The sequence below is a fragment of the Ruditapes philippinarum genome, unplaced genomic scaffold (genome assembly GCF_026571515.1).
Source record: "Ruditapes philippinarum isolate M1 unplaced genomic scaffold, ASM2657151v2 ctg7266_1_1_1_1, whole genome shotgun sequence".
In the NCBI taxonomy this organism is placed as follows: Eukaryota; Metazoa; Mollusca; class Bivalvia; order Venerida; family Veneridae; genus Ruditapes; species Ruditapes philippinarum.
Window position 1 is genome coordinate 2,108 of NW_026853299.1, and position 24,844 is coordinate 26,951.

Here is a 24,844-nt window from a genome sequence, read left to right on the forward strand (position 1 = left end):
CCATATGGGCTATACACTATAAGTCTTATTATAGTATTTAGCCCATAATATAGAACTTTAAAAAATAGCTTTTTTTAAAGTACCTGGGGTAAAATTTGGAAAAAACACTAGGGTTATTTCTTTCTTTTTTTCCAATGAACCATTTAAAAAAATACATTTGGAAATTTAGTGTCCAAAAATAAAAGGGGTTTAAAATAAACCACTACTTTTCCCCCAAAATTTTTTCCTAATTACGGTTATGAAAAATGTTTAAAATTTCCCCAGGGGTTTTCCCAAAATTTAAAACATTTAAATAAAACAAAATTCATCTTTTTAAAGGTTTTCCCTTTAAAAAGTGGTTAAAAAAACCAACTCCCTTTTTCATTGGTCTGGGTTTTTTTTAAAAAGAAAAATTTAAAAACTTTTACTTTTTGGGAAATTAACAGCCCCCCTTTTTCCCTTCCAAACCCCCTCAAACGCTCCTTTATTTTTGTGAAAACTTATTTTTTAAGGCTTTTTTAAAAAATGGTTAAAAAAATTCCCTCCCCTGTTTATACATGTAATATTTATATTAACTGATTACACCGGGATGAATGCTAGAGTATTGTATAATATTACTGAACACAATTCAGAAAAAACATAAAACCTACTTAAACAGTGACATGATAATTATGCAATATTTAAATGCATGATGCCAAAACACACTTCAATATACATGTAATAGAATTTTTTTACACTGTTGTAAAGACTTTAGTTCTGTGTTCTTGACACATCAAATCAAAAAGGAACATAATTCTTAAAACATCAAACAGTAAGGTAAGTTCTTCAGCTACAAAATTTCATTTAGAAAATATAAATTAATTAATATTGGTATTTTAATATGTGCTTAAAACTATCTCAGATTGAGAAAATGTAATTGATAAAAATAGCTTGTTTCAAGTACCTGTGATTACTGGTTACTATTATTATTATTACTATTATTATAAGGCTTGACCTGGCAGTGTGGGGAAAGACAACAGTAACAATAACTTAACTCTCTTATTTCAGTTCATAAACACTATCTGTATGTTCCCTTAATGCTGGACAGTTTTTTCACTAACAATGTTTTCTTTTAACTTTTTTTCTATTTGTATCATACAACAATTAAATTTCTTTTGACAAATTTCAAGGCCCATCATTATAATTCATAGGATAAAAAGATGAACAAAATGTCGAAAGCTTGATTATTTTGTTAACTTATCTCTCGATTAAAAGGAACTCATACCAATTATTGTACAATACAAAAATTCACTGAACTTGTCTAACAGAATGATGAACAAAAATAATTGTCTGAGATAAGCAACTGAACAATTTGTTTTTTCAAGTTAATAAAATTTATTAATTTTATGGCTTATTTACATGTTAAATGACCCTGTATAAATAGTTGTTACCTTTTATCATCCTAGCTGCAATGTGAGGTTATAAAACACTATCATTTATACATGATCATATAACCTGTTATAAAAAAACCTTTATAACCTATTCATATTACAGAATAAATTTACAGAAGAGCCCAGTATATAGATTATATAAACATCGGGATTATCCAATGAAAATTGATGTTACAAACATGCAATATAATAAAATATGACAACCTGTGTGATATACTTGATGTAATCACTTCTTTTCATTCATATAGTTACAAGATTGGAAGAAATTGAGTTATTACAAGCACCAAATCAGATAAGTTTTATCATTTCAACAAACTTAACAATTCAACAATAAAAAAACTTGGATAAACATTATAGAAATAGTAATAGAAAATGAACATAACAATAAACTTTAGATACAGTTCATGAATCAACACAGTCTAATTCAAATCCAATGTAACTTTTAATTAAAGAAAATGATTTTATCAAGGTCAATAAATTAAGTTCTCATATGCAATCAAACAAGAATTCTTTAAAAAGAAAAATACTAGTAGTTGCAGTCATAAACAAAACTGCTTTGTAGATTTATAAAATTTACCAACAATATCAACAAGAAAATCAACAAAAGCTTTATCATGAAGCACCATGTTAGTATTTGTCTGTATAGACACTGACCATATATACATAAATATTCATCTAAATCAGTTATAAACAAGAGAATCAGAATACCTATATATATCCCTGACCCCACAATGACACAGCTAAAAAAAATATTGCCAAAAATGAGAAAAATGGAGAAGAAAAATACATGTATTTTTTTCAGTCTCAGAGAGTCTGACTTTTGACCCATCAACCTAAAACCTAACCAAAGGCTAGAAGTTGATAGAATCCACATTGAAAATCAAAACTTTACCATGAAAGAAACATTTGTATAATCAACATGCCCTGCTTTAATAACCCTTACCATGCTTGAACCTATAAGTGATTAGCTTGTGCCACCAGTATGGAGCCAGGTCAGCCTGTACATCAGGCCAGTGTGACTTGGCCTTATACTGTTGGTAGATAATCTTTTGTATCCATATAAATTTGAATGTAATGTTATAAAGTCAAAACAAGGCAAATCCACTACACAAATTCAAGAGGTAATTATATGTTAGTCTAGAATTTAGTTTGACTGTGGGTAATTGGTCAGTTATCACCCTTGCTTACATGAATCAAGTTATGTATATGCTGCAACAAGTCCCTGAAATGCCATTTTCTAATGAGCAAATAAATATACACAACATTACAGTTAAACCTGAATACATTGCTGGTGGCTGCACAATCTACCTTTGCAACCAGTACAAACCAAGATTACTGGGGGGGGGGGGGGGGAGGATAATTTTCTTGTCTAATCCAGATCTTGTCTTTATGTGGTTCAAGTCTTTTACAAAAGATAAAATTACACATGTTAATTACTCTGAGAAATACATTTACCAGCTTATTAAATTGTTGGCTTTTTCATTCTGCTATATAATTTTAAACTAGTGGAGCAAAGTCAAAATGACAACAGGACAACTGCTTGTAATATCCACTAACCTTTAAATGCCAGTAAAATCTATCTTTACAAAATATTCCACAATATTTAAACAATCATAATAATAAAAATAACAAATAATTTGCTTAAATCTGACTTAAATCAGGGAAACATTATTACAAGACAAGCATTTGGAGATAAGCTCAATGTAATTTTCTTGTCTAATCAGGAACAGAGACTGCCGTTTTGTCACGTTGATCATTGTCAATTAATTTGTTTTTTATCTTAAGTAAATACTTAAAGTAAGAGAAATATGTGTATAAGCCAAAATGATGTTTAAACTTAACACTCCTTTTTATATATTGGTCTCAACATAATGTGAAAATTTATCAATGAATTGTTTTCGTAATAATGGTATTATTATTACTAATGCTAATCAAATGATTGACTGTCCAATTTCTTGGTCACCAACATAAAACTGCTTATATAGTCTGTAATTATGTGTCTGGTTATATTTTGTCCCAGCTTAAATATAGAAAGCTTTTTCAACTGTCTTTGTTTTTGTTACACCATCACATACCATACATTCCTTCTTTGGTAAACATAACTTGTGGAATCCATGTCCTATGTTTAAAACAAAAACAGACTTTGATGTTAATAATTATTTCTTAAACAACCAATAAATTTATAAAATCTGAATGCTTAAAGCAGAATACGTCCTGAGAAGCAAAAAAAATCCAAAAGACAACTTTAATTCATAATGCAAAATATAATGTAGTTTGTTTTAAGTTAAACAGGGATATCAATATGTTAATTATGTAAATATTAAGACAAAACATTTACTATTTTTGACTTTAATATCTTAGTCAAAATGAAAATTAAAATCCTACAAAAATGATGTAATATCTGTTAAGGCAGTTACCTCAGTATGACATTTAGTGTAAATAAATATAGATCAAAATGATTTTAAAAATAATAATTATTTTTTCAATATAAGACATATTGTAATTTAATACTTTATAATAATTTAATAATTTAATTAAGAAAACCAAGTTAACAATATGGAAATACCATCAGGAAATACAGCGTAGACTAAACACTGACCCTGCGTGACACATGCAGTGAAATTTGTATAAGCATGATATTTTACTCATTAAAGCCATAACGTTATTTGCTATGGTAATAAAGGGCAAAATTCTGATATTGAATGTCTTGTCAATTTATCTGTACACAGGTGGTATTACTGAAAAACCCTTTTACAGGCCTGATATGGCAGTATTATTTGGAGGCCCCCAATATTTTTAAGTTCATGTTTTTACAAGGCAGGCAATAGTGATTTAAAATGAAAACTTTTTGTACCGAATGCCTAATGCCGACACTTAAGATTTTGTCTAGTTCACATATCTTCGTAATTTGATAACAATTTTCAAAAGATGCAAGTTAAAAACTAGCGTTAATATGAAAAAAACATGTACTGCTTTTGTATGGGAACTACTTGCATGCCAGTAATGACATAGGAAAACAATTTCCCAAAACATAGTATAGCAGCAGAACTATACTTTATATTATTACAATATTATTTATATCTTACCACATTTAAATATGAGAACCCCAGGTTCCTCATGTGACACAGTCTCTTTCAAGGAGATATAACAACATGGACATAACCTGTAGACATATCAATATAGAAAATGTTTATTTCATATCTTCTTGATAACATATCAAATTAGATTAGGACTTTTTTCTATTGATAGTGAAGACATAGTGATACCACAATAATATGAAGGGTAAATAGGGCTTGGCACTTCATTCCTGATTAAACATATGTTAATGTATTATGCCAAAGTATAATTATGATACCAAACAAGTATTTGTTTGTTTTGTTGGACTTTAAGTCACACCAACACAGGAAAAGTGATATGCAATTTTACAGCTTTCAGATGTTTTCTGAAAGAGGAAGACCTCAGATGTCCCTTTTTGTGTGCATTATGTAGGCAACAAGCAGGCATCAATGACCTTACATAAGCAACCTTAATAAGAAACAGCAGTAATTGTGTCAAAATTAGGTCCTATTTTATGATTCTCTAAAACTTCAATGGCACCGCAACAAAATTGTTCAATCATGCATAAACTGTTTGAACCATTATCCACATAATTATCTATAAAATATTTGACTAGCAATTTCTAACTCAAACTCTAAATATTCTTCAACTTTTTATGAATGAAACTTGGTTACTCGGAATACTAATTTTCTGTATCTTATAATGGAGCGTCATAGCTGAGTGGTATAGGTCATTGGCTTCAAACCGCTTGCCCCTCACTATTGTGAGTTAGAATCCAAACAGGCACTTTGGATTCTTCCATGTGAAAAAGCTATCCAGCCAGCTTACAAAATGTTAGTGTTCCTACTTTGGTGCCCGATAGTGCCTGAAATAATGCACGAAGATGTACCTGAGGTCTTTCTCCACCAGTAAAGCTGGAAGAAAGTAAAACACAAACAAAAAACAACAACAACAAACAAACAGATAAAAGTATAAAATATCACTTACAAATTAATCTTATTTTCAATGCCCCAGTGACATTCTGGATCTTCCACAGATGTTTCCGACACCTCTTTCTCCTTAATACTGTTGGCCTATAAAAAAATATTTATATAACATAAAATAAAAATAAACTATACATGTATAAATAATCCATTTTTCTAGAATTATTGTCATATGATCAGCACCTGACATTAGTTTGATATAAATCTATGACAAATTCAAATTATTATAAAAATGCTGGCCAGGAATTGCTTTCCTGTTACTGTTGGTTCAATTCTTGGTTTATATTGAAAAACTATCCACGAACTCTACTGAAAGTTTAATTATGCATGACAAGTGTAATAATTCACAAAGTCAAGGTCAATTATAAGTCAATATCAAGGTCATTCTTTTCTACTGGAAGGCCTTTTCTTTTCCAAAGGGTGGTGTCCAAGTATGAAGACAATCTATTTGGACATTTTTAAAAAAATGTCCAATGTTACCTGTCTTTGGACAGCAAAGGCAACAGCAACGGACATGACTTTGAAAAAGTCGAGCTAACAAAAAAAAAGTAGTAGGATATAAAATGAATGGATAGAGTAAATGTAAAACACAGATACCATAGAATGAAGAAAGTCTGTATTTGAACCAGTTGATTCTCCAGGGTGCATTTTCTTCTCTGAAACAGCCAGGTACTGCACCTGTCAACAAAAATAGTCAAAATACAATACAATACAATACAAATGACTTTATTGCATATAAAACATTACCATGTTTATAGCAAAAACATAAATATACATTTATGAAAATGAGTCATTGGAAATAAAACATGTACAGTGGATGTAAAGTATGTACAGTCATTTGTTTGGTAAACAAAAGTACAGTCAAAATTTAACCTTTGAAAAATATAATTTTGCATTACGATTGCTCAAAAAAATAAAATAAAATCTGTATTGCATTTAATCAGAGACGTTTTAGTCACTGCACATATATTACTGTGTTAAGGTATACACAACTTCTTTGATGTAAAGCAGTTATCTTGCTAGAAAGTAAGTATTTCTATTCAAATACAGCTGATGTGCAAATAACATTTTGTGAACTGACATCAGTGGATCCATAAAGTTACTATAAGATCTTAATAATAATGGTGTGCATAAAAACCATTCAAACAGAAGAATATATAACATGATATATGACCATCATTTAAATTTACATTTATCATAAAATATGAGTATAACGTTTACCTGTGGTGTTATAACTATAGGTCTATATGACCATAGATAGCTGTCTACCTTCTCCAACATGGAATGTAACACTGACCTATTAATATAAGATATTAAGAATTGTTGAATGAACATTCATTTTTAGTATTCAATATTGTTTATTCAGTAAAGAATAACTATTTAAACATTTCCCCCCACTAATTTAACCAATTATTCCTGTTTAAACAAAGGAAGTAAAATTTACTTTAAAGTCTCTCTATCTTTATTCACTCTATTTTATCAATAAATTATTTAAGTGACCGATTTTGTGTTGATTCTCATACTCACATAAAATGTTTGATATAAAACTTTGACTTCATTTTGTAGTAAATCCAATTCTTAAACAAGGTAAAAGGCATATTTGTGATAATGATTACAAGTAACTAATATATAACTTATAATATCCCTTGATGTTGTTAAAGCTAGGTGCAAAAAGATCCACAAGTCTAACATTTCTAAAAGATGCCCTCACCTTCTTTTTTATATAATCATGTTTCATGCAACACATCATCTTGTAAACCTTACATAAGTTTAAATTATCTCCCTTGCACAGAATGATTAACCAAACAAATGATATACATTTCACACATTCATAATGAGTTTATAAAATAATGCTGATCATCAACTGAATATTCAATAATAATACAATCAAATGTTTACATGTTTGCCATACCTTTGTTGTTTTTGCACCATTCCAGAGAGTAAACAGACTTGGTAAAACTCTTTTGACAAAACTCCCTCTGGTAGGTTTTGCTTTTCAAGCAGGGAAATAGCCTCCTCTGGACCTACATTTCTGACCAATAGAATTGCCAGATTGTTCCATGTGATCAGTTTTGACCAATCACAGCTAACTTCCTGTGCCGTCTGGTTCCCTGCTTGATTTATCTGCTGGTAAGCACCAAGTACTCTCTGCCAGTCAGGTACTGAGAGTGGCACATAACCTGAATAATAGTTGAGAAATAATCATCTTAACAAATTTTAACAAACTTGTCACTATTCCCTTAATAAACAAACAGGTCAGTGGAGTGAATTATTACATCATATATGTATTGCATAAAGAAGAAATGCTTTGAAGTCATGTGACTTCAATAAACCAAATGATGCCAGGAAAATTTCTTCTCTGGTAAATGAATTTTAACATGATTTTATCAATTTCAATTTTAATAACATTCTAAAAATGCAAATAGATATCAAATGTTCTTGTGTTATAGTATAATAGTGCATGGTTTATCACTCAGATGCTTTGTAACTTATCACAGAAGCCTATCACAGCCTTTGTGATATATTACTGCACATTTAAAGTTGAACCCTGCATTCTTCAACCATGCACTAAAAATAATATCTATTGCCTAAACACATATGAACAAAATAATAAACAAAATAAATAAATAACAGCTGTCAGAAAAACAGGTCATTTTCTTTCATAAAAGTGAAAAATAAACATCCATCTTCTACAGAACATTCCTGTGATTCTTCAAAATGTCCCTGGCAATAATACACTGTAATTTTATAAATAATGTTGTGACATCAAATCATTTATCATACCAAGTTCATTGTGTCCTGTCAACAGGTCAATATCTCCAAGCTGTAATACCAGATCTAAATGATCTGATCCACGACCAATCTTTTTCAGTAGCTTCAAGACGCCAACCCAATATCTGCAAAAATGTCGAGTCATGTCAAGAAGTGAATGAAGATTGGTATTTTTTTTCAAATATAAGAACATATTAAAAATTTTGTGTAAGAAGCGTATCAAACAGTAAAATCATTACAAAACATTAAGAGGGTTACTCATTTATTACTCAAACATATAGATTACTTATTGATGATAATAGCAGGGGGGATAGGTGGGGGGGATGAAAAATAAAACCCACCAGAAATATCTTCATGTAAAATGACAACTTCACAGCTTTTGTCAAATTTTGCCATTTAGTAGCAGGTAGCTTTGTTCAAGCAATTCATTAAATTTGTTTTGATTTGATTTGCCATTCATCATTATTCGGGAAAATTTTAAAATATAAACTGACTGAATAGTGAAAAATACAGACAATCTTCAGATGAGACAGATGTGTCTGCTGATGTTGGTCTGCTCACGTCACATCGGTAGAATCTGTTGTGCCTAGCAGGCCATAAGTTGAGATTTTCTTTGACAGGTTATATGGCCTAATATAATCACTTGTTAGATTATATGACCTTAGCCACAAGGAGAGGGTTTAAGTAGCAAACAACCATTTTTACATAGAAATATTTTAACATTTGAAAAGTCTTTATTATAAATTCAATATACTGCAAAATACATTTTTCTGAGGTTAAATGAAAATTTATTTATAGTTTTGGAGCATCTATGTATGTAAGTAACAAATGTCACAGTTTTCTAAGAAATCTGACGATATAATCATGCAGTAATAAATGTAACATTAAGCCTGATCTGAGATAACAACAGTGTCATATACCCATGTTTTCTCAGAATTTCCAGCACAATTTGTTGATCTCTGGCAGCTTGTATATTCTTGATTAACTGGTCAATAAGAATTTCATTCTTTCTTTTCACCTTGTGACCCATACACCTGTCATTATAAACAATAAATTCTATTCTATTAAAGGGACACAACTGAGGTCAAAATTTGAAAATCTGACTAATATCAAAATGCAACTATGATATTTTGTGTGATTTTTTTAAAAAATTATTTAAATGTTGTTTATTTTAAGGTCATCTTCCACAATAAAAATGATTATTCAGGAAAAAAGAAGTGAGCAAATGATCTGAAATTTTGCCCCAAAATTATTGGTACAGACCTACATCAAATGATGTAAAACCTCAGTGGAGTTCCTTTAACATTTTATGCTCAAACATTGGCAAACAAATGTGCCCTTCATAGCACCAAATGAGATAGAAACAGTTAGAGTAAAAGTTAAATTTCAGAGTGGAACCTCGATCACTCGAAAAACCATGATTCTTTGACTCAATGTTTAGGTATGACCTCTTTATTTTAAATGGTTCTACCTAGACAGCTTGAACTTTGATAATTTGAACTGTCCTGGTGTTCTGGGCTTAATTATTCCACAAATGTGTATATTACCGCTATATTCACATGTCTCATATTAATTTGTATCTATGAGAATTGTTACCAATTTCTGTATTCATTTTATTATAATATTTCATAATAAATATACTGGCATGCGAGCAGTTCCCGTACAAAAATCGTAGTTACTCAAACATTATTTTTTATTACGCTCACTCACCAAAATTTGAATTTTACACATAAATATTCGGCTCGTCACACAAATCATGGAAATTCCATCATGTTCTAAACATAGAATAACCCTTACTTATGAGGCCTCATATGGGGTACCGAAATTATTGATTATTTTGTATGAAGAGGAGTAGTTCCCGTACATAAAATCTAACCCATTGTAATTATACAATTTTATTATATCGGACCTATTTTTCATTTACAATTGTTGAACAGACCATTATCTAAGAAATAAATAGATGTAATTCAGGAAATAGACCGTAGACTAAACGCGGGTATCTATTACCCGGTACCGTTACCCCAACGCATTCACATGCAATAGCATGCTTGTATACATGATATTTTACTCATCAAAGTCATAAAATTATTTTAAATAGTAATATTGGTCAAAATTCTGATAATTAAACAAGTTTTAATCACATTGCCTACTTATCTGTAAACAGGTGGTATTAGTGGAAAACCCTTTAACAAGCCTCACGTGTAAATATTTTTGCGCATGCGCGCAAGGACGGAATCCCCCAGAGAAAACAAGGTCACGTTTTGACGACGCACAGGTGAAAGTGATTTAAAATGAGACTTTTAATGCGTATTGCCGAACTGACACTTAGATTTTGTCTCGTTTATGTATCTGCTTGATTTGAAATGAATTTTTAAAGAATGCAAGTAAAAATCAAGCGTTTAAATGAAAAATACGGGTACTGCTTCTGTACGGGAACTGCTCGCATGCCAGTAGCACATAACTATGTATTGTATGACAAAAGTTACAGGTTTTGCGTCAGATACACCTGACACACACTAATTTAAGTGTCTTCAAAGTTTGACTAAGAAGTAAGAGTTACCTAGGACATCCATTTTCATCCATCACAGCAGAAGTATCATTATCTTCAGATAACAACATTTCTAATAATACAACACATGTGTCTTTATGATTACCAATGTCCATTAATACTTGCTTTCTGAAACAGAAAAGAAAACAAATATTCTCAGAGTGACCACCCTTTCAAGTATGCCAGAGAAGCATCAGAGAATTTGATATTATATATACAGGTGTGTTTGTAAAATTCAAATGCACCTATGTCATAACTGTGAATAAATAAAGTTGACAGTTATAGTGAATGTCTCAAATTTGAAAATTTGACCTTGGAAGCAAAGGTCATTTAGAGGTGAAAGTTACATTAAAAAAAAATATAGAAATTATCATTCAGATATTCTTATATTCTTATAAAATACCTCTTGAAGAAAATGTTGATAGAGTTCAAAGTGATGAACATTTACATGATGAGCAATTATAGTTTGTTCTAGAACAATTTCTTTTTTGCTATATAGAGATACAATATATGTCATATCGGATCATGTACATGTGTCTCACAAAAAATTACAACATCTATAAATTATTCATTTGTGGTTTGAGATCACATATGAAACTAAATATATTAACCCTTGCCCCCATGAGCATATTGTGAAAAATGGCCGTTTTCACTGAAAAGCCTCCTGTTACAAGTTCAAACTGCTATGGAACTATGAAAAATGCTTCAATACTAATCAAACTTGGCACAAGTGTTGACTGGCCCATTGCCTTTGTATTGACATGCTCAGTCTTAAATTTCCTGTTACCATGGCAACGAGGGGACATCTCAAAATTGCCAAAAATCACTATTTTGCCTCGATTTTTTCCATCAAAATTTATTTCAAAGTGCTGCAACTTCTCAAGGGATTGAGATAGAGTCAAAGGCTTTTCAGCGTTGGTTAAAAGTTACATTATGATCGACCTGGGGTCATTTTTAGCCTCTCACAAGTCCAAATTTTTCTTGGCGATGAGGGGGACTCCGCCCCCTTCAAACCCCCCTAACAGAAGGGGGCACATCCCCCTTCTGGCAACCCCCTGATTTATCTTTTGGATGGGGGGCGGCGCCGAAAAAGTGCTCAATTTTTTTAGCAACATTTCTCAAAAGAAAACTTATGTTTGGGGCCCAAATAGGACATTTTTTAACTATTTGAGGCCTTAAAAAAGGGGGGGGGGGGTCGAAAGTGCGTTGTTTCGCGTATATATGTGGTAAAGGGTAAACAAAAATTAAATGGTATAATAGATCTTCTATTAATGGCAAATTCACTTTAATATGTTAAAATAAGTTATGATGTGTTCAAATATGAAGGCTCTAGCTTATAGAATGACCATGTTATGGTTAAGGTTGAAACTACCACTTGTAGAAAGTAAACCTACAGTGAGTGCATCAACAATGATAACATTAGTATATAATATGCTGGCATAAATACTGAACTATCTCCAGAACAAATCAGAGTTTGTTATACAAGTGATAATGAAAGGTACAGAAAAGAAAACTTTACTTGTTGTCAAAATATTAGTAGGTCAAAAGTACATTTTATCTTTATGCAACAACAACCTACATTTAAATATGTTAAATCTGTAGATATTGATAAATAAATTTACTTGTGTTTCAACTTCACATACTGTACTTGCCAAAATGTACAATTATGATGCAGCATTTGATAGGAAAAGGATGCCAGAAACAATATAGATATGACAATACTGTTAAATGTTTTTATGTTTGGTTTCAAGTCATATCAACATTGTAATGGTCATATGGTGACTTTCTAGATAATATACACTAGTGTAGGAAGATCCCAGGTGCCCCTCTGTGCATTATTTAAAGAATGCACCTGAGTAGAACCATAAATCTTCTATAAGCTAGCTGGATGAACTTCCTCCCATGAAAAATCTGAAGTCCCTGGTGGGATTCAAACTCAGCAGTGAAAGTCAAGTGCTTCAAAGACAGCAACCTTAACCAATCAGCCCCAATTTCCTCTAAGTATAAGACAGATGGTTACCTCAAAGAGGAGTTTTCATTCAGGGTCACTAGGACCATATATTGTTTGAATACTGTTTCCATGGTAACCTGATGGTATCTACACATGTACATTACATCTAGGGGATGTACACTGGGATGACATCTCACACAAATATCCACAACAGAATCTGGTTTGCTGCGAAACAAACTGAAAAACAATTTATAGTAATATATAAAATACATATCTTAATACAACAGTGTAACAAAATGTCTACTTAAATGATATTTTCTTTTAACCTCCTCATTTTACTTTAACCTCATTTAATGTGCGTAATTCCCCTGCTTTGAATGTGATATAATTTATTGTTAGTTGTAGGGATTTCAGTATCAAATTCTAAAGTTAAAAGCTAATATAACACAAATTGGAAGGCTGGCCTGCCTACATATAGTGGAACCCCATTGTATCGTGCTATTCATTGTATCAATATATTTACAAATCATTCAATTTATTTGCAAAATGAACTAGCTACTGATTGTTTACATTTACAACAGTGTCACGAAAATCTTTCGCATTTGTTTTGTGCCATAACAATGATCAAAAACATGTTTCCAGTACCGTCAGACTTTGTAGATAATAAAAAGACTTATAAATAGTGTGTTCTTATTAAATGTACATTAACTGTCTGTTGAAAGTTCCTAAATTTATGCTGACATTTTAAAACAGACATCCTTAATTCTAATTGACTGAAAAATCTAGCAAACACTAAAAAGATGGGTCAGGCTTCCCAATCTTTGACTAACTGAGCGATTCTCACAATGCATCGATATAATGGTGTGACCTAATTCTTCAACCTGTTTGACATGTCTGTAAATATCCGTATATTCCAAAGCTAAAAACTATATATTAGTGATGTTTGCCATGTAAATATTATGACAAAAGAAAAAAAATAAATGATAAAAAATAAAGATTCGGGGAGATTTAAATTTTTTAACTGCAGTTGTGATTTATGAGTAATAGATCGATACAACGGGGTTCCAGGCTACTGTAAGCTTAACACTTTCATTGCACACGTTAATAAACCTTAATGTAACCTTAATCGTAAAGGACTTGTGTAATGCACATTTAGTTCTGCAATTTTCCTGTTATTTTAATGCTTCCAAGGATCACCCTTTTTAGATTTGAATTAGGAATTGTACATGATGAAAAAGAAGGGTTTAGTCATAATATATGAAAGTTAAGAAGCCAACAGAAATAAAGTTTGGTCCAACGTTAATAACCTATGTACCAGCTGACAGGCTCTTTTGATGACATTGAAACAGATTGCAAAACAATTATGTTGACCTCAGAACACCTTATTTAAAGTACTGTACATATTAACTCTTCTAGGGCACCATTACCACTCAGTCACCTTGGGAAGAAATTGCACTAGAAACATTCTTTTATGATAGAATATATGAAATAATTTATTTACACAAACTGTCCCACTTACTTTGATATGTGTCCTAGCAACATGGCACCTTGACCAATACCTGACTCATTCTTCAACAGATGTCGTATAATAGATTTCTCATCTACACCATACCTCTCACCATCATACCTTGCTTTACCTGAAATTATACAAGATCATTATTGTGTTGTTTGTCTTGTTTATATGATATACTTTGCATAGTCTTTTTTTCCTTCTACAAATCTCTTTTGAGGCGTGTTTTTTACCAAGAAGGAATCTGGCCAGTCAAAGTTAAATAATTTTAAGTGGAGTTATCATCATCACCTACTAAAACCAACAAATGATTAGATGGTATAGAAAATTAGGATAACAAGTCACCATTGATGATACAAGCAAGGGCACAGATATTCTGACCCATATGGTTTATTCTAAGGACCAATATAAATACACCTAACACAAACAATGTATTATATTTCTATAATATGATATAATTCACGTTGCATTATTATACTGACTTTGTTCTTAGACCTTACACAAATCTTATTATATCTATATAAAGTATGAAACTTAAGTTATTGGTGTGTTCTGCCAAAAATCTGTACCAATCTAAGGACGAAAACACTCATTATTTTTTTCTTCAATATACTGTATTAAGATCAATTTTTACACTTCCCTAATATTAAGAATGTAATGAAAACAAATGGTGGATGTTATAAAGTAAGTGAGAGTTTCTGTAGCCAAAAGTTGAAAAAGTTTTCCAAACTTATATAATTATTGCATATGATAACCACGGCAACAGACAGCGTGAGCACTGCTTGTTTTATTTCTACTGAAATTTAACTCTAACTAAATCTTGCAAAACGGTCATATCAGTCTACTAGATATTTTTTCTATAAATAAAGAATGTTACCTTCCATACAAGTCAATAAGGCACTCCATAACTCAAAACAAGATTTTCCATTCACGGTTTCCTCCCTTATTCTACCAACATTTAGGTAGGGAAAATAACATCGGACAAAAAATGAAATTGCTTTATCCTGCATTTCACCACATTCTGTTGTACTGACTTTCTTTTGTTCATTAAGTGCTGCAGAATTATCTGTAAGATATTCATGACTTTTTTCACCAACATAAGCTTTGTCCCCATGGTCAGTTTTACTTAAGTTAGTTTCACAACACTGAATATCTTCACTTTCTATAGTTGCCTCCTTGTTTACCTCTATTGTTTCATTGTCAACCTCTTTATCTTCAGTGCTATTATGCTTCACATTATTCGTCATATCCACATTCACAACATTATCTATTCCATTCAAATCAGAAACAATTAGTCCTGTATCAGGTACTCTAAGATTGTTCTCAAAGCTTTTTGGGCAATGAAATTTAAATTCTATAAACTTCAAAATTTCACCATGACAACCAACATCAAAACAAGCTTGGGTTAATTCTGAAACATCCTGGAGGAGATAACTGGAAAGACACAATGGATCAGTGAGGTAACAGAAATCCTTATCACTGAGTATTTTAATTACTGAATCAGATATTCTAACATCATTTGGATCCTTTGACTCATTGTTTTCTGTATCTATGACAACACCTGACTCACAGTCTGATCTCAACAGTCTTACATCAGCTGCTTCACCTGGGAGATCAATTTGGTTTGGTTCCCCATTTTTATCAGTCACAACTGTATGACAGTCATTAACTTTAGAACCAGTCTCCAACACTGCTTCACCTTCTAAATCTTTATATTTAATCAGATGAAACTCTTGAAAAGTTTTATTCAAAACTGTGACCCAGTCTAACAAAACTGCATAGACTGCTTCTGAATTTGTAAGAATTTCTAAATCCTGTAAAGTTTCTTTGGTTTTTAATGTAATTTGTTCAAGTTCTTCACAATCTACAATGGCTTTTTCCTTACTGTCAACATTACTAATATCTTCTGAGTTTGTAGTAATTTGATCCTCTGTATCTCTAAAATTTTGTCCAAACTCTGGATTTGTCATTAAGATATCTGGATTGTCATTATACAGGACATCTCCGGAATGTAGGTAAGCTTCTGAACCCTGTAAAATAAGTAACATGCTTGATTTACAACAAATAATTTAACAATGAAACTTATTTATTTTAGCTTGAATTGATTAAAGCTTGAAGCTTACCAGAACCACTCTAAAGTCCACTTGTTGAAAATACCTGTATGTATATCAGATGAGGATACATAATAATGAAGTTTCACTGATACCAATAAGTTTTTATTTAACCCATTACCTGCTGTATTTGTGTACATGAATTGTCTTGCTTTGAATTTGGACTAGTCTATAAAAGGGTTAATGGATTTTAAATATCACTCTACAAAAATTAAATCTACCAATAGTATATAAACTGGTCAGATTGTATGATCATGATTTAATACAATTTGATGTAGGTCTATAACAGTAAATTTCGGACCATAAGCTCATTTTGTTCTGTAAGAATAATTGTTTTCATGCAATATTCTCTATGATTTAATTGTATGAACCTGTCTACTTTAAAGACTCAATAGGGAAAGCATCAAATAAGAAATCCATGGGACTGGTTCAACCCTATATGGCCATACAAAATTTCTCCGTGACAACTGATCTCGGTCCAATGGTAATGTGTCTCTCATCACTGATTAAGATAAACATTGCCATTAGTAGTCAGTCACTTTGTAATTATTCGTTTTCCAGGAAAGTGAGTTACGTGAATTGGCCGCCAAGATATCACTTGAAAATATGCTTAAATCAGAATTAAAAACCAGAAAAGCAAACAAACAAAACAATTAAATTGTATGTACATTAAAAACCAAGTGACATTATTGTTAAAAAGGAAAAGTAGGTATATTCACCTGAGACAAATTTTCAGCGAACTCTTTAGCCTTGGAGAGGAGGTTTTTCTCCTTGATGTTTCTAATCAAATTCTTGGTACTTGATGTAACCTTTGTCTGCATTCTGAAATTATGTAAAATCAGTAATCATTGTAATGCCTGTCAGCACATTTTCTATTGTTTTGTTTCTAGAAATCTTTGTTTTGTACTGCAAGTATATAAATGGGTAATTTCATTGATAAATAACTAACTGAAAAATAACAAACTAGTAAAAACTAGAAATGTGTCCATAGGACACGGATGCCCCCACACGCCACTGTTCTGTCAATCTTATGACTCTAGGTCAAATATTTTTTGGACTACATGTGCCACAAGTTGAAAACTAAAAATCAACAAAGGGCCATAATTCTGTTAAATTTGGTCGCAGCAAAAATTCCTTCCTTTACTACCATCTACACATTAAGGTTGTTAATCCCTGGAAGTTTAAGCAAAATCTGCCATCCGGTTTAAGAGGAGTTGCATTCACAAAATTTCAACATAGTATATAATGAAAAAATCAAAAAAGGGCCATAATTCTGTTAAATTTTGTTGCAGCAAAAATTCCTTTCTTTATTACCATCTACACATTAAGGTTGTTCATTCCTGGAAGTTTAAGCAAAATCTGCTATTCGGTTTAAGAGGAGTTGCATTCACAAAATTTCTACATAGTATATAGTGAAAAAATCAACAAAGGGCCATAAATCTGTAAAATTTGGTCGCAGCAAAAATTCCTTCCTTTACTACCATCTACACCTGAAGGTTGTTCATCCCTGTAAGTTTAAGCAAAATCTGCCATCCGGTTTAAGAGGAGTTGCGTTCACAAAATTTCTACATAGTATATAGTGAAAAAATCAACAAAGGGCCATAATTCTCTTAAATTTGGTCGCAGCAAAAAATCCTTCCTTTACTACCATCTACACATAAAGGTTGTTCATCCCTGTAAGTTTAAGCAAATTCTGCCATCCAGTTTAAGAGGAGTTGCGTTCACAAAATTTCTACATAGTATCTTGTGAAAAAATGAACAAAGGGCCATAATTCTGTTAAATTTGGTCGCAGCAAAAATTCCTTCCTTTACTACCATCTACACATTAAGGTTGTTCATCCCTGTAAGTTTAAGCAAAATCTGCCATGCGGTTTAAGAGGAGTTGCGTTCACAAGATTTCGGGACGTACGGACGGACGGACTGACGGACGGACGCACTGACGGACTGACGGACGGACGGACAAGTGCAACGCTATATGCTCCCACATTGTGGGGGCATAAAAATTAATAATTAAGTTTAACAAAATTAGAACAAATACCATAGGTTTAAAAAAAAACAACACCATTGAAATCACACAGTTATTTTTCTATATACTTACTTGTTTCTCAATTGTTGTAAAGTTTTTCTTGGAGCAGATGAAGATTTGCCTTTCTCCCAGGAGCGAGATAGAGTGCTGTCCCTTGATGAATACTCATCAGTTTGGAGGTTATCAACACTTACAGTGAACTCTCCACTCAAACCAAATTCTCCACTAATGGATGAAGGTGAACCAACACTCACAGATTCTGAGTTCTGAAGTGAAGAATATGGTAAAAAAACAGTCATTGTTAAAATCTTGTACTTTTTATTTATCCATTCAGTATATGACTTACACAAGTCAATAAACACAACTATTCTTAATGCTTGATATTAAAACAAGAACCTGAACAAAATGCAAGAGTTGTTTAAGTTCACAAACAAGTATAATTTAGTCAAAGTCTATCAATGCTTGACATGCTGGCCACAACTGCTGGCCACAACTGAATCTACCTAACAGAGCAGACCACGATCAGCCGACATATTTGCATAATCTGATCATGGTCTGTTCTATTCCCTACTCAGTCAATACATATTCTAGAATTTTCCCTAAAACAATGAATGGTTTTGTCCAGTTTGAATGATTAACAAGACTATTTAAGATATTTAGTGGGGTGATGGTGAAACAAGAACCTGATTAATGGTTTTTAATAATTCTAAGTTCAAAATTCATGATTGAGTTATAGTGATCAATAATTACTACTTTCAATTTTTTTTTATTTTTCAAAAAGGGCTATGTTCAGACCAAATCCATGCTAGAATTATGAGTCTTTGATAATGACTTGCAATTAGCATCACAAGGAAGCTAACTGTGGGATCATTCTGTGAGGGTAGAGACTGATCTTACATGCAAAATTGTATCATGAATTCTTTGTCCTTGCAAAAGGGCTATAATTCAGTCAAAATCAATGCTAAAGTTATAGGTCTTATATAGTAACCTCCAAATATCCATATTTAAGTGGCTGATGAGATATGAGCAATTTAAGTTGCACCAGTGTTATGTCAACTAACTGGTAATTAAGATTGACCAGCTTTTCTCTTTAATGGCTGCAAATATCTCTATCTATTTAATGGTTGCACAGGTCTGTTATTATCTCTTCAACAGAGGTCATTATTATTTTTTCAACTTTAGGTCTGTTATTATCTTTTAAATAGTGGCACAGGCCTCTTAAATGGAAACACAGTTAACATTATGTTTCATTAAATAAGTTGAACAAAATAAACAATATGGCAGTTCTTCTATTACCTGTAAATGTATTATCTTATTTGTTTATTATACACATGATGAACTTTATTTGAAGAAGAATGCTTTAAATGTTATTAAAAATATTGAAAAAGCAAAGTAAAGTGACAAAAAAACCTAGGAATTCATAATGCCAAACTTTGTTATATATTTTAGAAATTTATTTTATATTCAAATGGTAAATTAAACAACACAAGGGAGGTGGTTGGGTGGACAAATGTCTGTTATTATCTCTTTAATGGCAACACAGGTTTGCTATCATTTCTTTAATGGTGGCATAGGTATGTTAATAACAAAGCTATGGATTCAAGGTTTAAACATGTACCTTATTTACCTTATTTATATTCAAACCATCTGGTGTGTCCTTTCCAGAGCTAGTAGTTTCCTCCATTAATACAGAATCATTAGAATATAAAGATATGGAATCTTCTTCCTTTAAACTATGAACAGATCCATGTGGTGATACGGCCCTGTCTGTAATAAAACAAATATATCACTAATATATGAATATATACTGTGCCCCTCATAGTTCACAATACTAAATGCTTTGACAACAACAACAAAAACATAAGGAAAACAAACAATGAACTTATGGTACAAAAATTATTTATAAGCTGTAACATTAAGGTATTTTCTGCTGTATGACACAGGGAAACAACAACATATTCAATCAAAATCAGATTTAATGGACCAGACGTAGACCATAGGTCAACCATTTTAAAAACACCATGTCACTCAAGTTTTTTCATGTTTCACTTAAAATTACAAAAATTTATTGCTCAATTTTAAATATTGAAACAATCTTTACTTTGTAACTCAAAAATTATTTTTTTCAACAAATTATAGGAACAATTTGAAAATGATGGTTGCTTCAGACATATTTCAGACATATGCATATATTTTAACTGACTATTGTGACTTTTTGCAGAAAATTTTTAAAAGTTTTTTCTGTTTCATTTTGTGAAAGTTAAAAAATATAAAAAATTCCCGAACGTTTTTACAATTTCCCTTTTTATTAAAAAAAAGGAATTTTCATAAAATTTTAAAAAAAAAAGGACAAAACAAAAAGTGGGGTAAAATTCCCCCCTTAAGGGGATTTGTCCCCAAAGTGAGATTTTAATGACTTTAAAGTCAAAATTTTAAGACATTTTTTCTTCATCAGGAACAATTCTTTACATTAAAAATACATGTATGTATAAATTGTTAATTTACTGCATTGAGCCGACATGCTTTTGCTACAAGGGTCACACAAAAACTAGTTATAACAGATGTACAGAAACATTCTAATGTGTTGACTTATAAACTGAAGTTGTCTTAAACCTATGTTAACATAGTTTAGTTATAACAAGAAAATAATGTTGGATCAGGGCAATATTCGCACCTGCTTATAAACTGTCAAAGACAGATCTTACCTTTATTTTCTGGAGTTCCGAGACTCATTGATCTTGTTATCCTCACTGAAAATATATACATGTAACATAATACATGCTATATTACTTTATATGTATACATGTGATTTATGGCATTATTGCAGAAAACGTGTCAGCTTTGTTTTCATAGAATGACCAACTGTACAAAGACTGGTCAGACAGGATGACCAACTGTACAAAGACTGGTCAGACAGAATGACCAACTGTACAAAGTCTGGTAAGACAGAATGACCAACTCTACAAAGACTGGTAAGACAGGATGACCAACTGTACAAAGTCTGGCAAGATAGAATGACCAACTGTACAAAGTCTGGTCAGACAGAATGACCAACTGTACAAAGACTGGTAAGACAGGATGACCAACTGTACAAAGTCTGGTAAGATAGAATGACCAACTGTACAAAAGTCTGGTCAGACAGAATGACCAACTGTACAAAGACTGGTCAGACAGAATGACCAACTGTACAAAGTCCAGTGATACAGAATGACCAACTGTACAAAGTCTGGTAAGACAGAATGACCAACTGTACAAAGTCCAGTTAGACAGAATGACCAACTGTACAAAGTCCAGTTAGACAGAATGACCTACTGTACAAAGTCTGGTCAGACAGAATGACCAACTGTACAAAGTCTGGTCAGACAGAATGACCAACTGTACAAAGTCTGGTCAGACAGAATGACCAACTGTACAAAGTTTGGTCAGACAGAATGACCAACTGTACAAAGTTTGGTCAGACAGAATGACCAACTGAACAAAGTCTGGTCAGACAGAATGACCAACTGTACAAAGTTTGGTCAGACAGAATGACCAACTCTACAAGGTCCATTCAGACAGAATGACCAACTGTACAAAGTGCAGTCAGACAGAATGACCGACTGTACAAAGTCTGGTTAGACAGAATGACCGACTGTACAAAGTCCGGTTAGACAGGATGATCTACTGAACAAAGTCTGGTTTATAAGACAGGATGATCTTCTGTACAAAGTCCAGTCAGACAGAATGACCGACTGTACAAAGTCTGGTAAGACAGAATGACCAACTGTACAAAGTCTGGTAAGACAGAATGACAAACTGTACAAAGACTGGTAAGACAGAATGACCAACTCTACAAAGCCTGGTCAGACAGGATGACGAACTGTACAAAGTCTGGTCAGACAGAATGACCAACTGTACAAAGTTTGGTCAGACAGAATGACCAACTGTACAAAGTCTGGTCAGACAGACTGACCAACTGTACAAAGTTTGGTCAGACAGACTGACCAACTGTACAAAGTCTGGTCAGACAGACTGACCAACTGTACCAAGTTTGGACAGACAGAAGTACCAACTGTACAAAGTTTGGTCAGACAGAATGACCAACTGTACAAAGTCCGGTCAGACAGGATGACCAACTGTACAAAGACTGGTCAGACAGAATGACCAACTGTACAAAGTCCGGTCAGACAGAATGACCAACTGTTCAAAGTCTGGTCAGACAGGATGACCAACTGTACAAAGACCGGTCAGACAGAATGACCAACTGTACAAAGTCTGGTCAGACAGAATGACCAACTGTACAAAGTCTGGTCAGACAGAATGACCAACTGTACAAAGTCTGGTCAGACAGAATGACCAACTGTACAAAGTTTGGTCAGACAGAATGACCAACTGTACAAAGTTTGGTCAGACAGAATGACCAACTGTACAAAGTCTGGTCAGACAGAATGACCAACTGTACAAAGTCTGGTCAGACAGAATGACCAACTGTACAAAGCCTGGTCAGACAGAATGACCAACTGTACAAAGCCTGGTCAGACAGAATGACCAACTGTACAAAGACTGGTCAGACAGAATGACCAACTGTACAAAGCCTGGTCAGACAGGATGACCAACTGTACAAAGACTGGTCAGACAGAATGACCAACTCTACAAAGTCTGGTCAGACAGAATGACCAACTGTACAAAGTCTGGTCAGACAGAATGACCAACTGTACAAAGTCTGGTCAGGCAGAATGACCAATCGACAAAGTCTGGTCAGACAGAATGACCTACTGTACAAAGTCTGGTCAGACAGGATGACCAACTGTACAAAGTCTGGTCAGACAGGATGACCAACTGTACAAAGACTGGTCAGACAGAATGACCAACTGTACAAAGTCTGGTCAGACAGAATGACCAACTGTCAACAAAGTCTGGTCAGACAGAATGACCAACTGTACAAAGACTGGTCAGACAGAAATGACCAACTGTACAAAGCCTGGTCAGACAGGATGACCAACTGTACAAAGACTGGTCGGACAGAATGACCAACTGTACAAAGTCTGGTAAGACAGAATGACCAACTGTACAAAGTCTGGTCAGACAGAATGACCAACTCTACAAAGTCTGGTAAGACAGAATGACCAACTGTAACAAAGACTGGTAAGACAGAATGACCAACTGTACAAAGTCTGGTCAGACAGAATGACCAACTGTACAAAGACTGGTCAGACAGAATGACCAACTCTACAAAGTCTGGTCAGACAGAATGACCAACTGTACACAAAGACTGGTCAGACAGGGATGACCAACTCTACAAAGTCTGGTCAGACAGGATGACCAACTGTACAAAGTTTGGTCAGACAGAATGACCTACTGTACAAAGTCTTGGTCAGACAGAATGACCAACTCTACAAAGTCTGGTCAGACAGAATGACCAACTCTACAAAAGTCTGGTCAGACAGAATGACCAACTGTACAAAAGACTGGTCAGACAGAATGACCAACTGTACAAAGTCTGGTCAGGCAGAATGACCAACTCTACAAAGTCTGGTCAGACAGAATGACCAATTCTACAAAGTCTGGTCAGAACAGAATGACCAAATGTACAAAGTCTGGTCAGACAGAATGACTAACTGTACAAAGCCTGGTCAGACAGAATGACCAACTGTACAAAGTCTGGTCAGACAGAATGACCAACTGTACAAAGTCTGGTCAGACAGGATGACCAACTGTACAAAGTCTGGTAAGACAGAATGACCAACTGTACAAAGCCTGGTAAGACAGAATGACCAACTGTACAAAGTCTGGTCAGACAGAATGACCAACTGTACAAAGTCTGGTCAGACAGAATGACCAACTGTACAAAGCCTGGTAGGACAGAATGACCAACTGTACAAAGTCTGGTCAGACAGAATGACCATCTCTACAAAGTCCGGTCAGACAGGATGACCAACTCTACAAAGTCTGGTCAGACAGAATGACCAACTGTACAAAGTCCGATCAGACAGAATGACCAACTCTACAAAGTCTGGTCAGACAGAATGACCAACTGTACCAAAGTCTGGTAAGACAGAATGACCAACTCTACAAGGTCTGGTCAGACAGAATGACCAACTGTACAAAGTCTGGTCAGACAGAATGACCAACTGTACAAAGTCTGGTCAGACAGAATGACCAACTCTACAATGTCTGGTCAGACAGAATGACCAAACTCTACAATGTCTGGTCAGACAGGATGACCAACTGTACAAAGACTGGTCAGACAGGATGACCAACTCTACAAAGTCTGGTCAGACAGAATGACCAACTCTACAAAGTCTGGTCAGACAGAATGACCAACTCTACAAAGTCTGGTCAGAACAGAATGACCAACTCTACAAAGTCTGGTAAGACAGAATGACCAACTCTACAAAGTTCTGGTAAGACAGAATGACCAACTCTACAAAGTCTGGTCAGACAGAATGACCAACTCTACAAAGTCTGGTAAGACAGAATGACCAACTCTACAAAGTC

General features: G+C 33.2%; 1 protein-coding gene across 1 annotated transcript in view; it reads right to left on the reverse strand.

Moving 5' to 3' along the window:
* Nucleotides 1–532: 532 nt before the first annotated feature.
* Nucleotides 533–24,844, reverse strand: part of LOC132736422 (BLOC-2 complex member HPS5-like) — a 43,096-nt gene continuing 18,784 nt past the window's right edge. The window contains exons 14-29 of the mRNA XM_060723549.1: nucleotides 21,073–21,117; nucleotides 19,995–20,134; nucleotides 18,440–18,633; nucleotides 17,061–17,163; nucleotides 15,108–16,260; nucleotides 14,240–14,357; nucleotides 12,790–12,957; nucleotides 10,782–10,898; nucleotides 9,142–9,255; nucleotides 8,234–8,346; nucleotides 7,362–7,629; nucleotides 6,671–6,746; nucleotides 6,047–6,127; nucleotides 5,454–5,539; nucleotides 4,496–4,572; nucleotides 533–3,528 (exon numbers count right to left, since the gene is read on the reverse strand). Coding sequence (XP_060579532.1) covers nucleotides 3,431–3,528; nucleotides 4,496–4,572; nucleotides 5,454–5,539; nucleotides 6,047–6,127; nucleotides 6,671–6,746; nucleotides 7,362–7,629; nucleotides 8,234–8,346; nucleotides 9,142–9,255; nucleotides 10,782–10,898; nucleotides 12,790–12,957; nucleotides 14,240–14,357; nucleotides 15,108–16,260; nucleotides 17,061–17,163; nucleotides 18,440–18,633; nucleotides 19,995–20,134; nucleotides 21,073–21,117 — 2,951 coding nt within the window. The 3' untranslated portion in view covers nucleotides 533–3,430. The remainder of the gene's footprint in view (nucleotides 3,529–4,495; nucleotides 4,573–5,453; nucleotides 5,540–6,046; nucleotides 6,128–6,670; nucleotides 6,747–7,361; nucleotides 7,630–8,233; nucleotides 8,347–9,141; nucleotides 9,256–10,781; nucleotides 10,899–12,789; nucleotides 12,958–14,239; nucleotides 14,358–15,107; nucleotides 16,261–17,060; nucleotides 17,164–18,439; nucleotides 18,634–19,994; nucleotides 20,135–21,072; nucleotides 21,118–24,844) is intronic.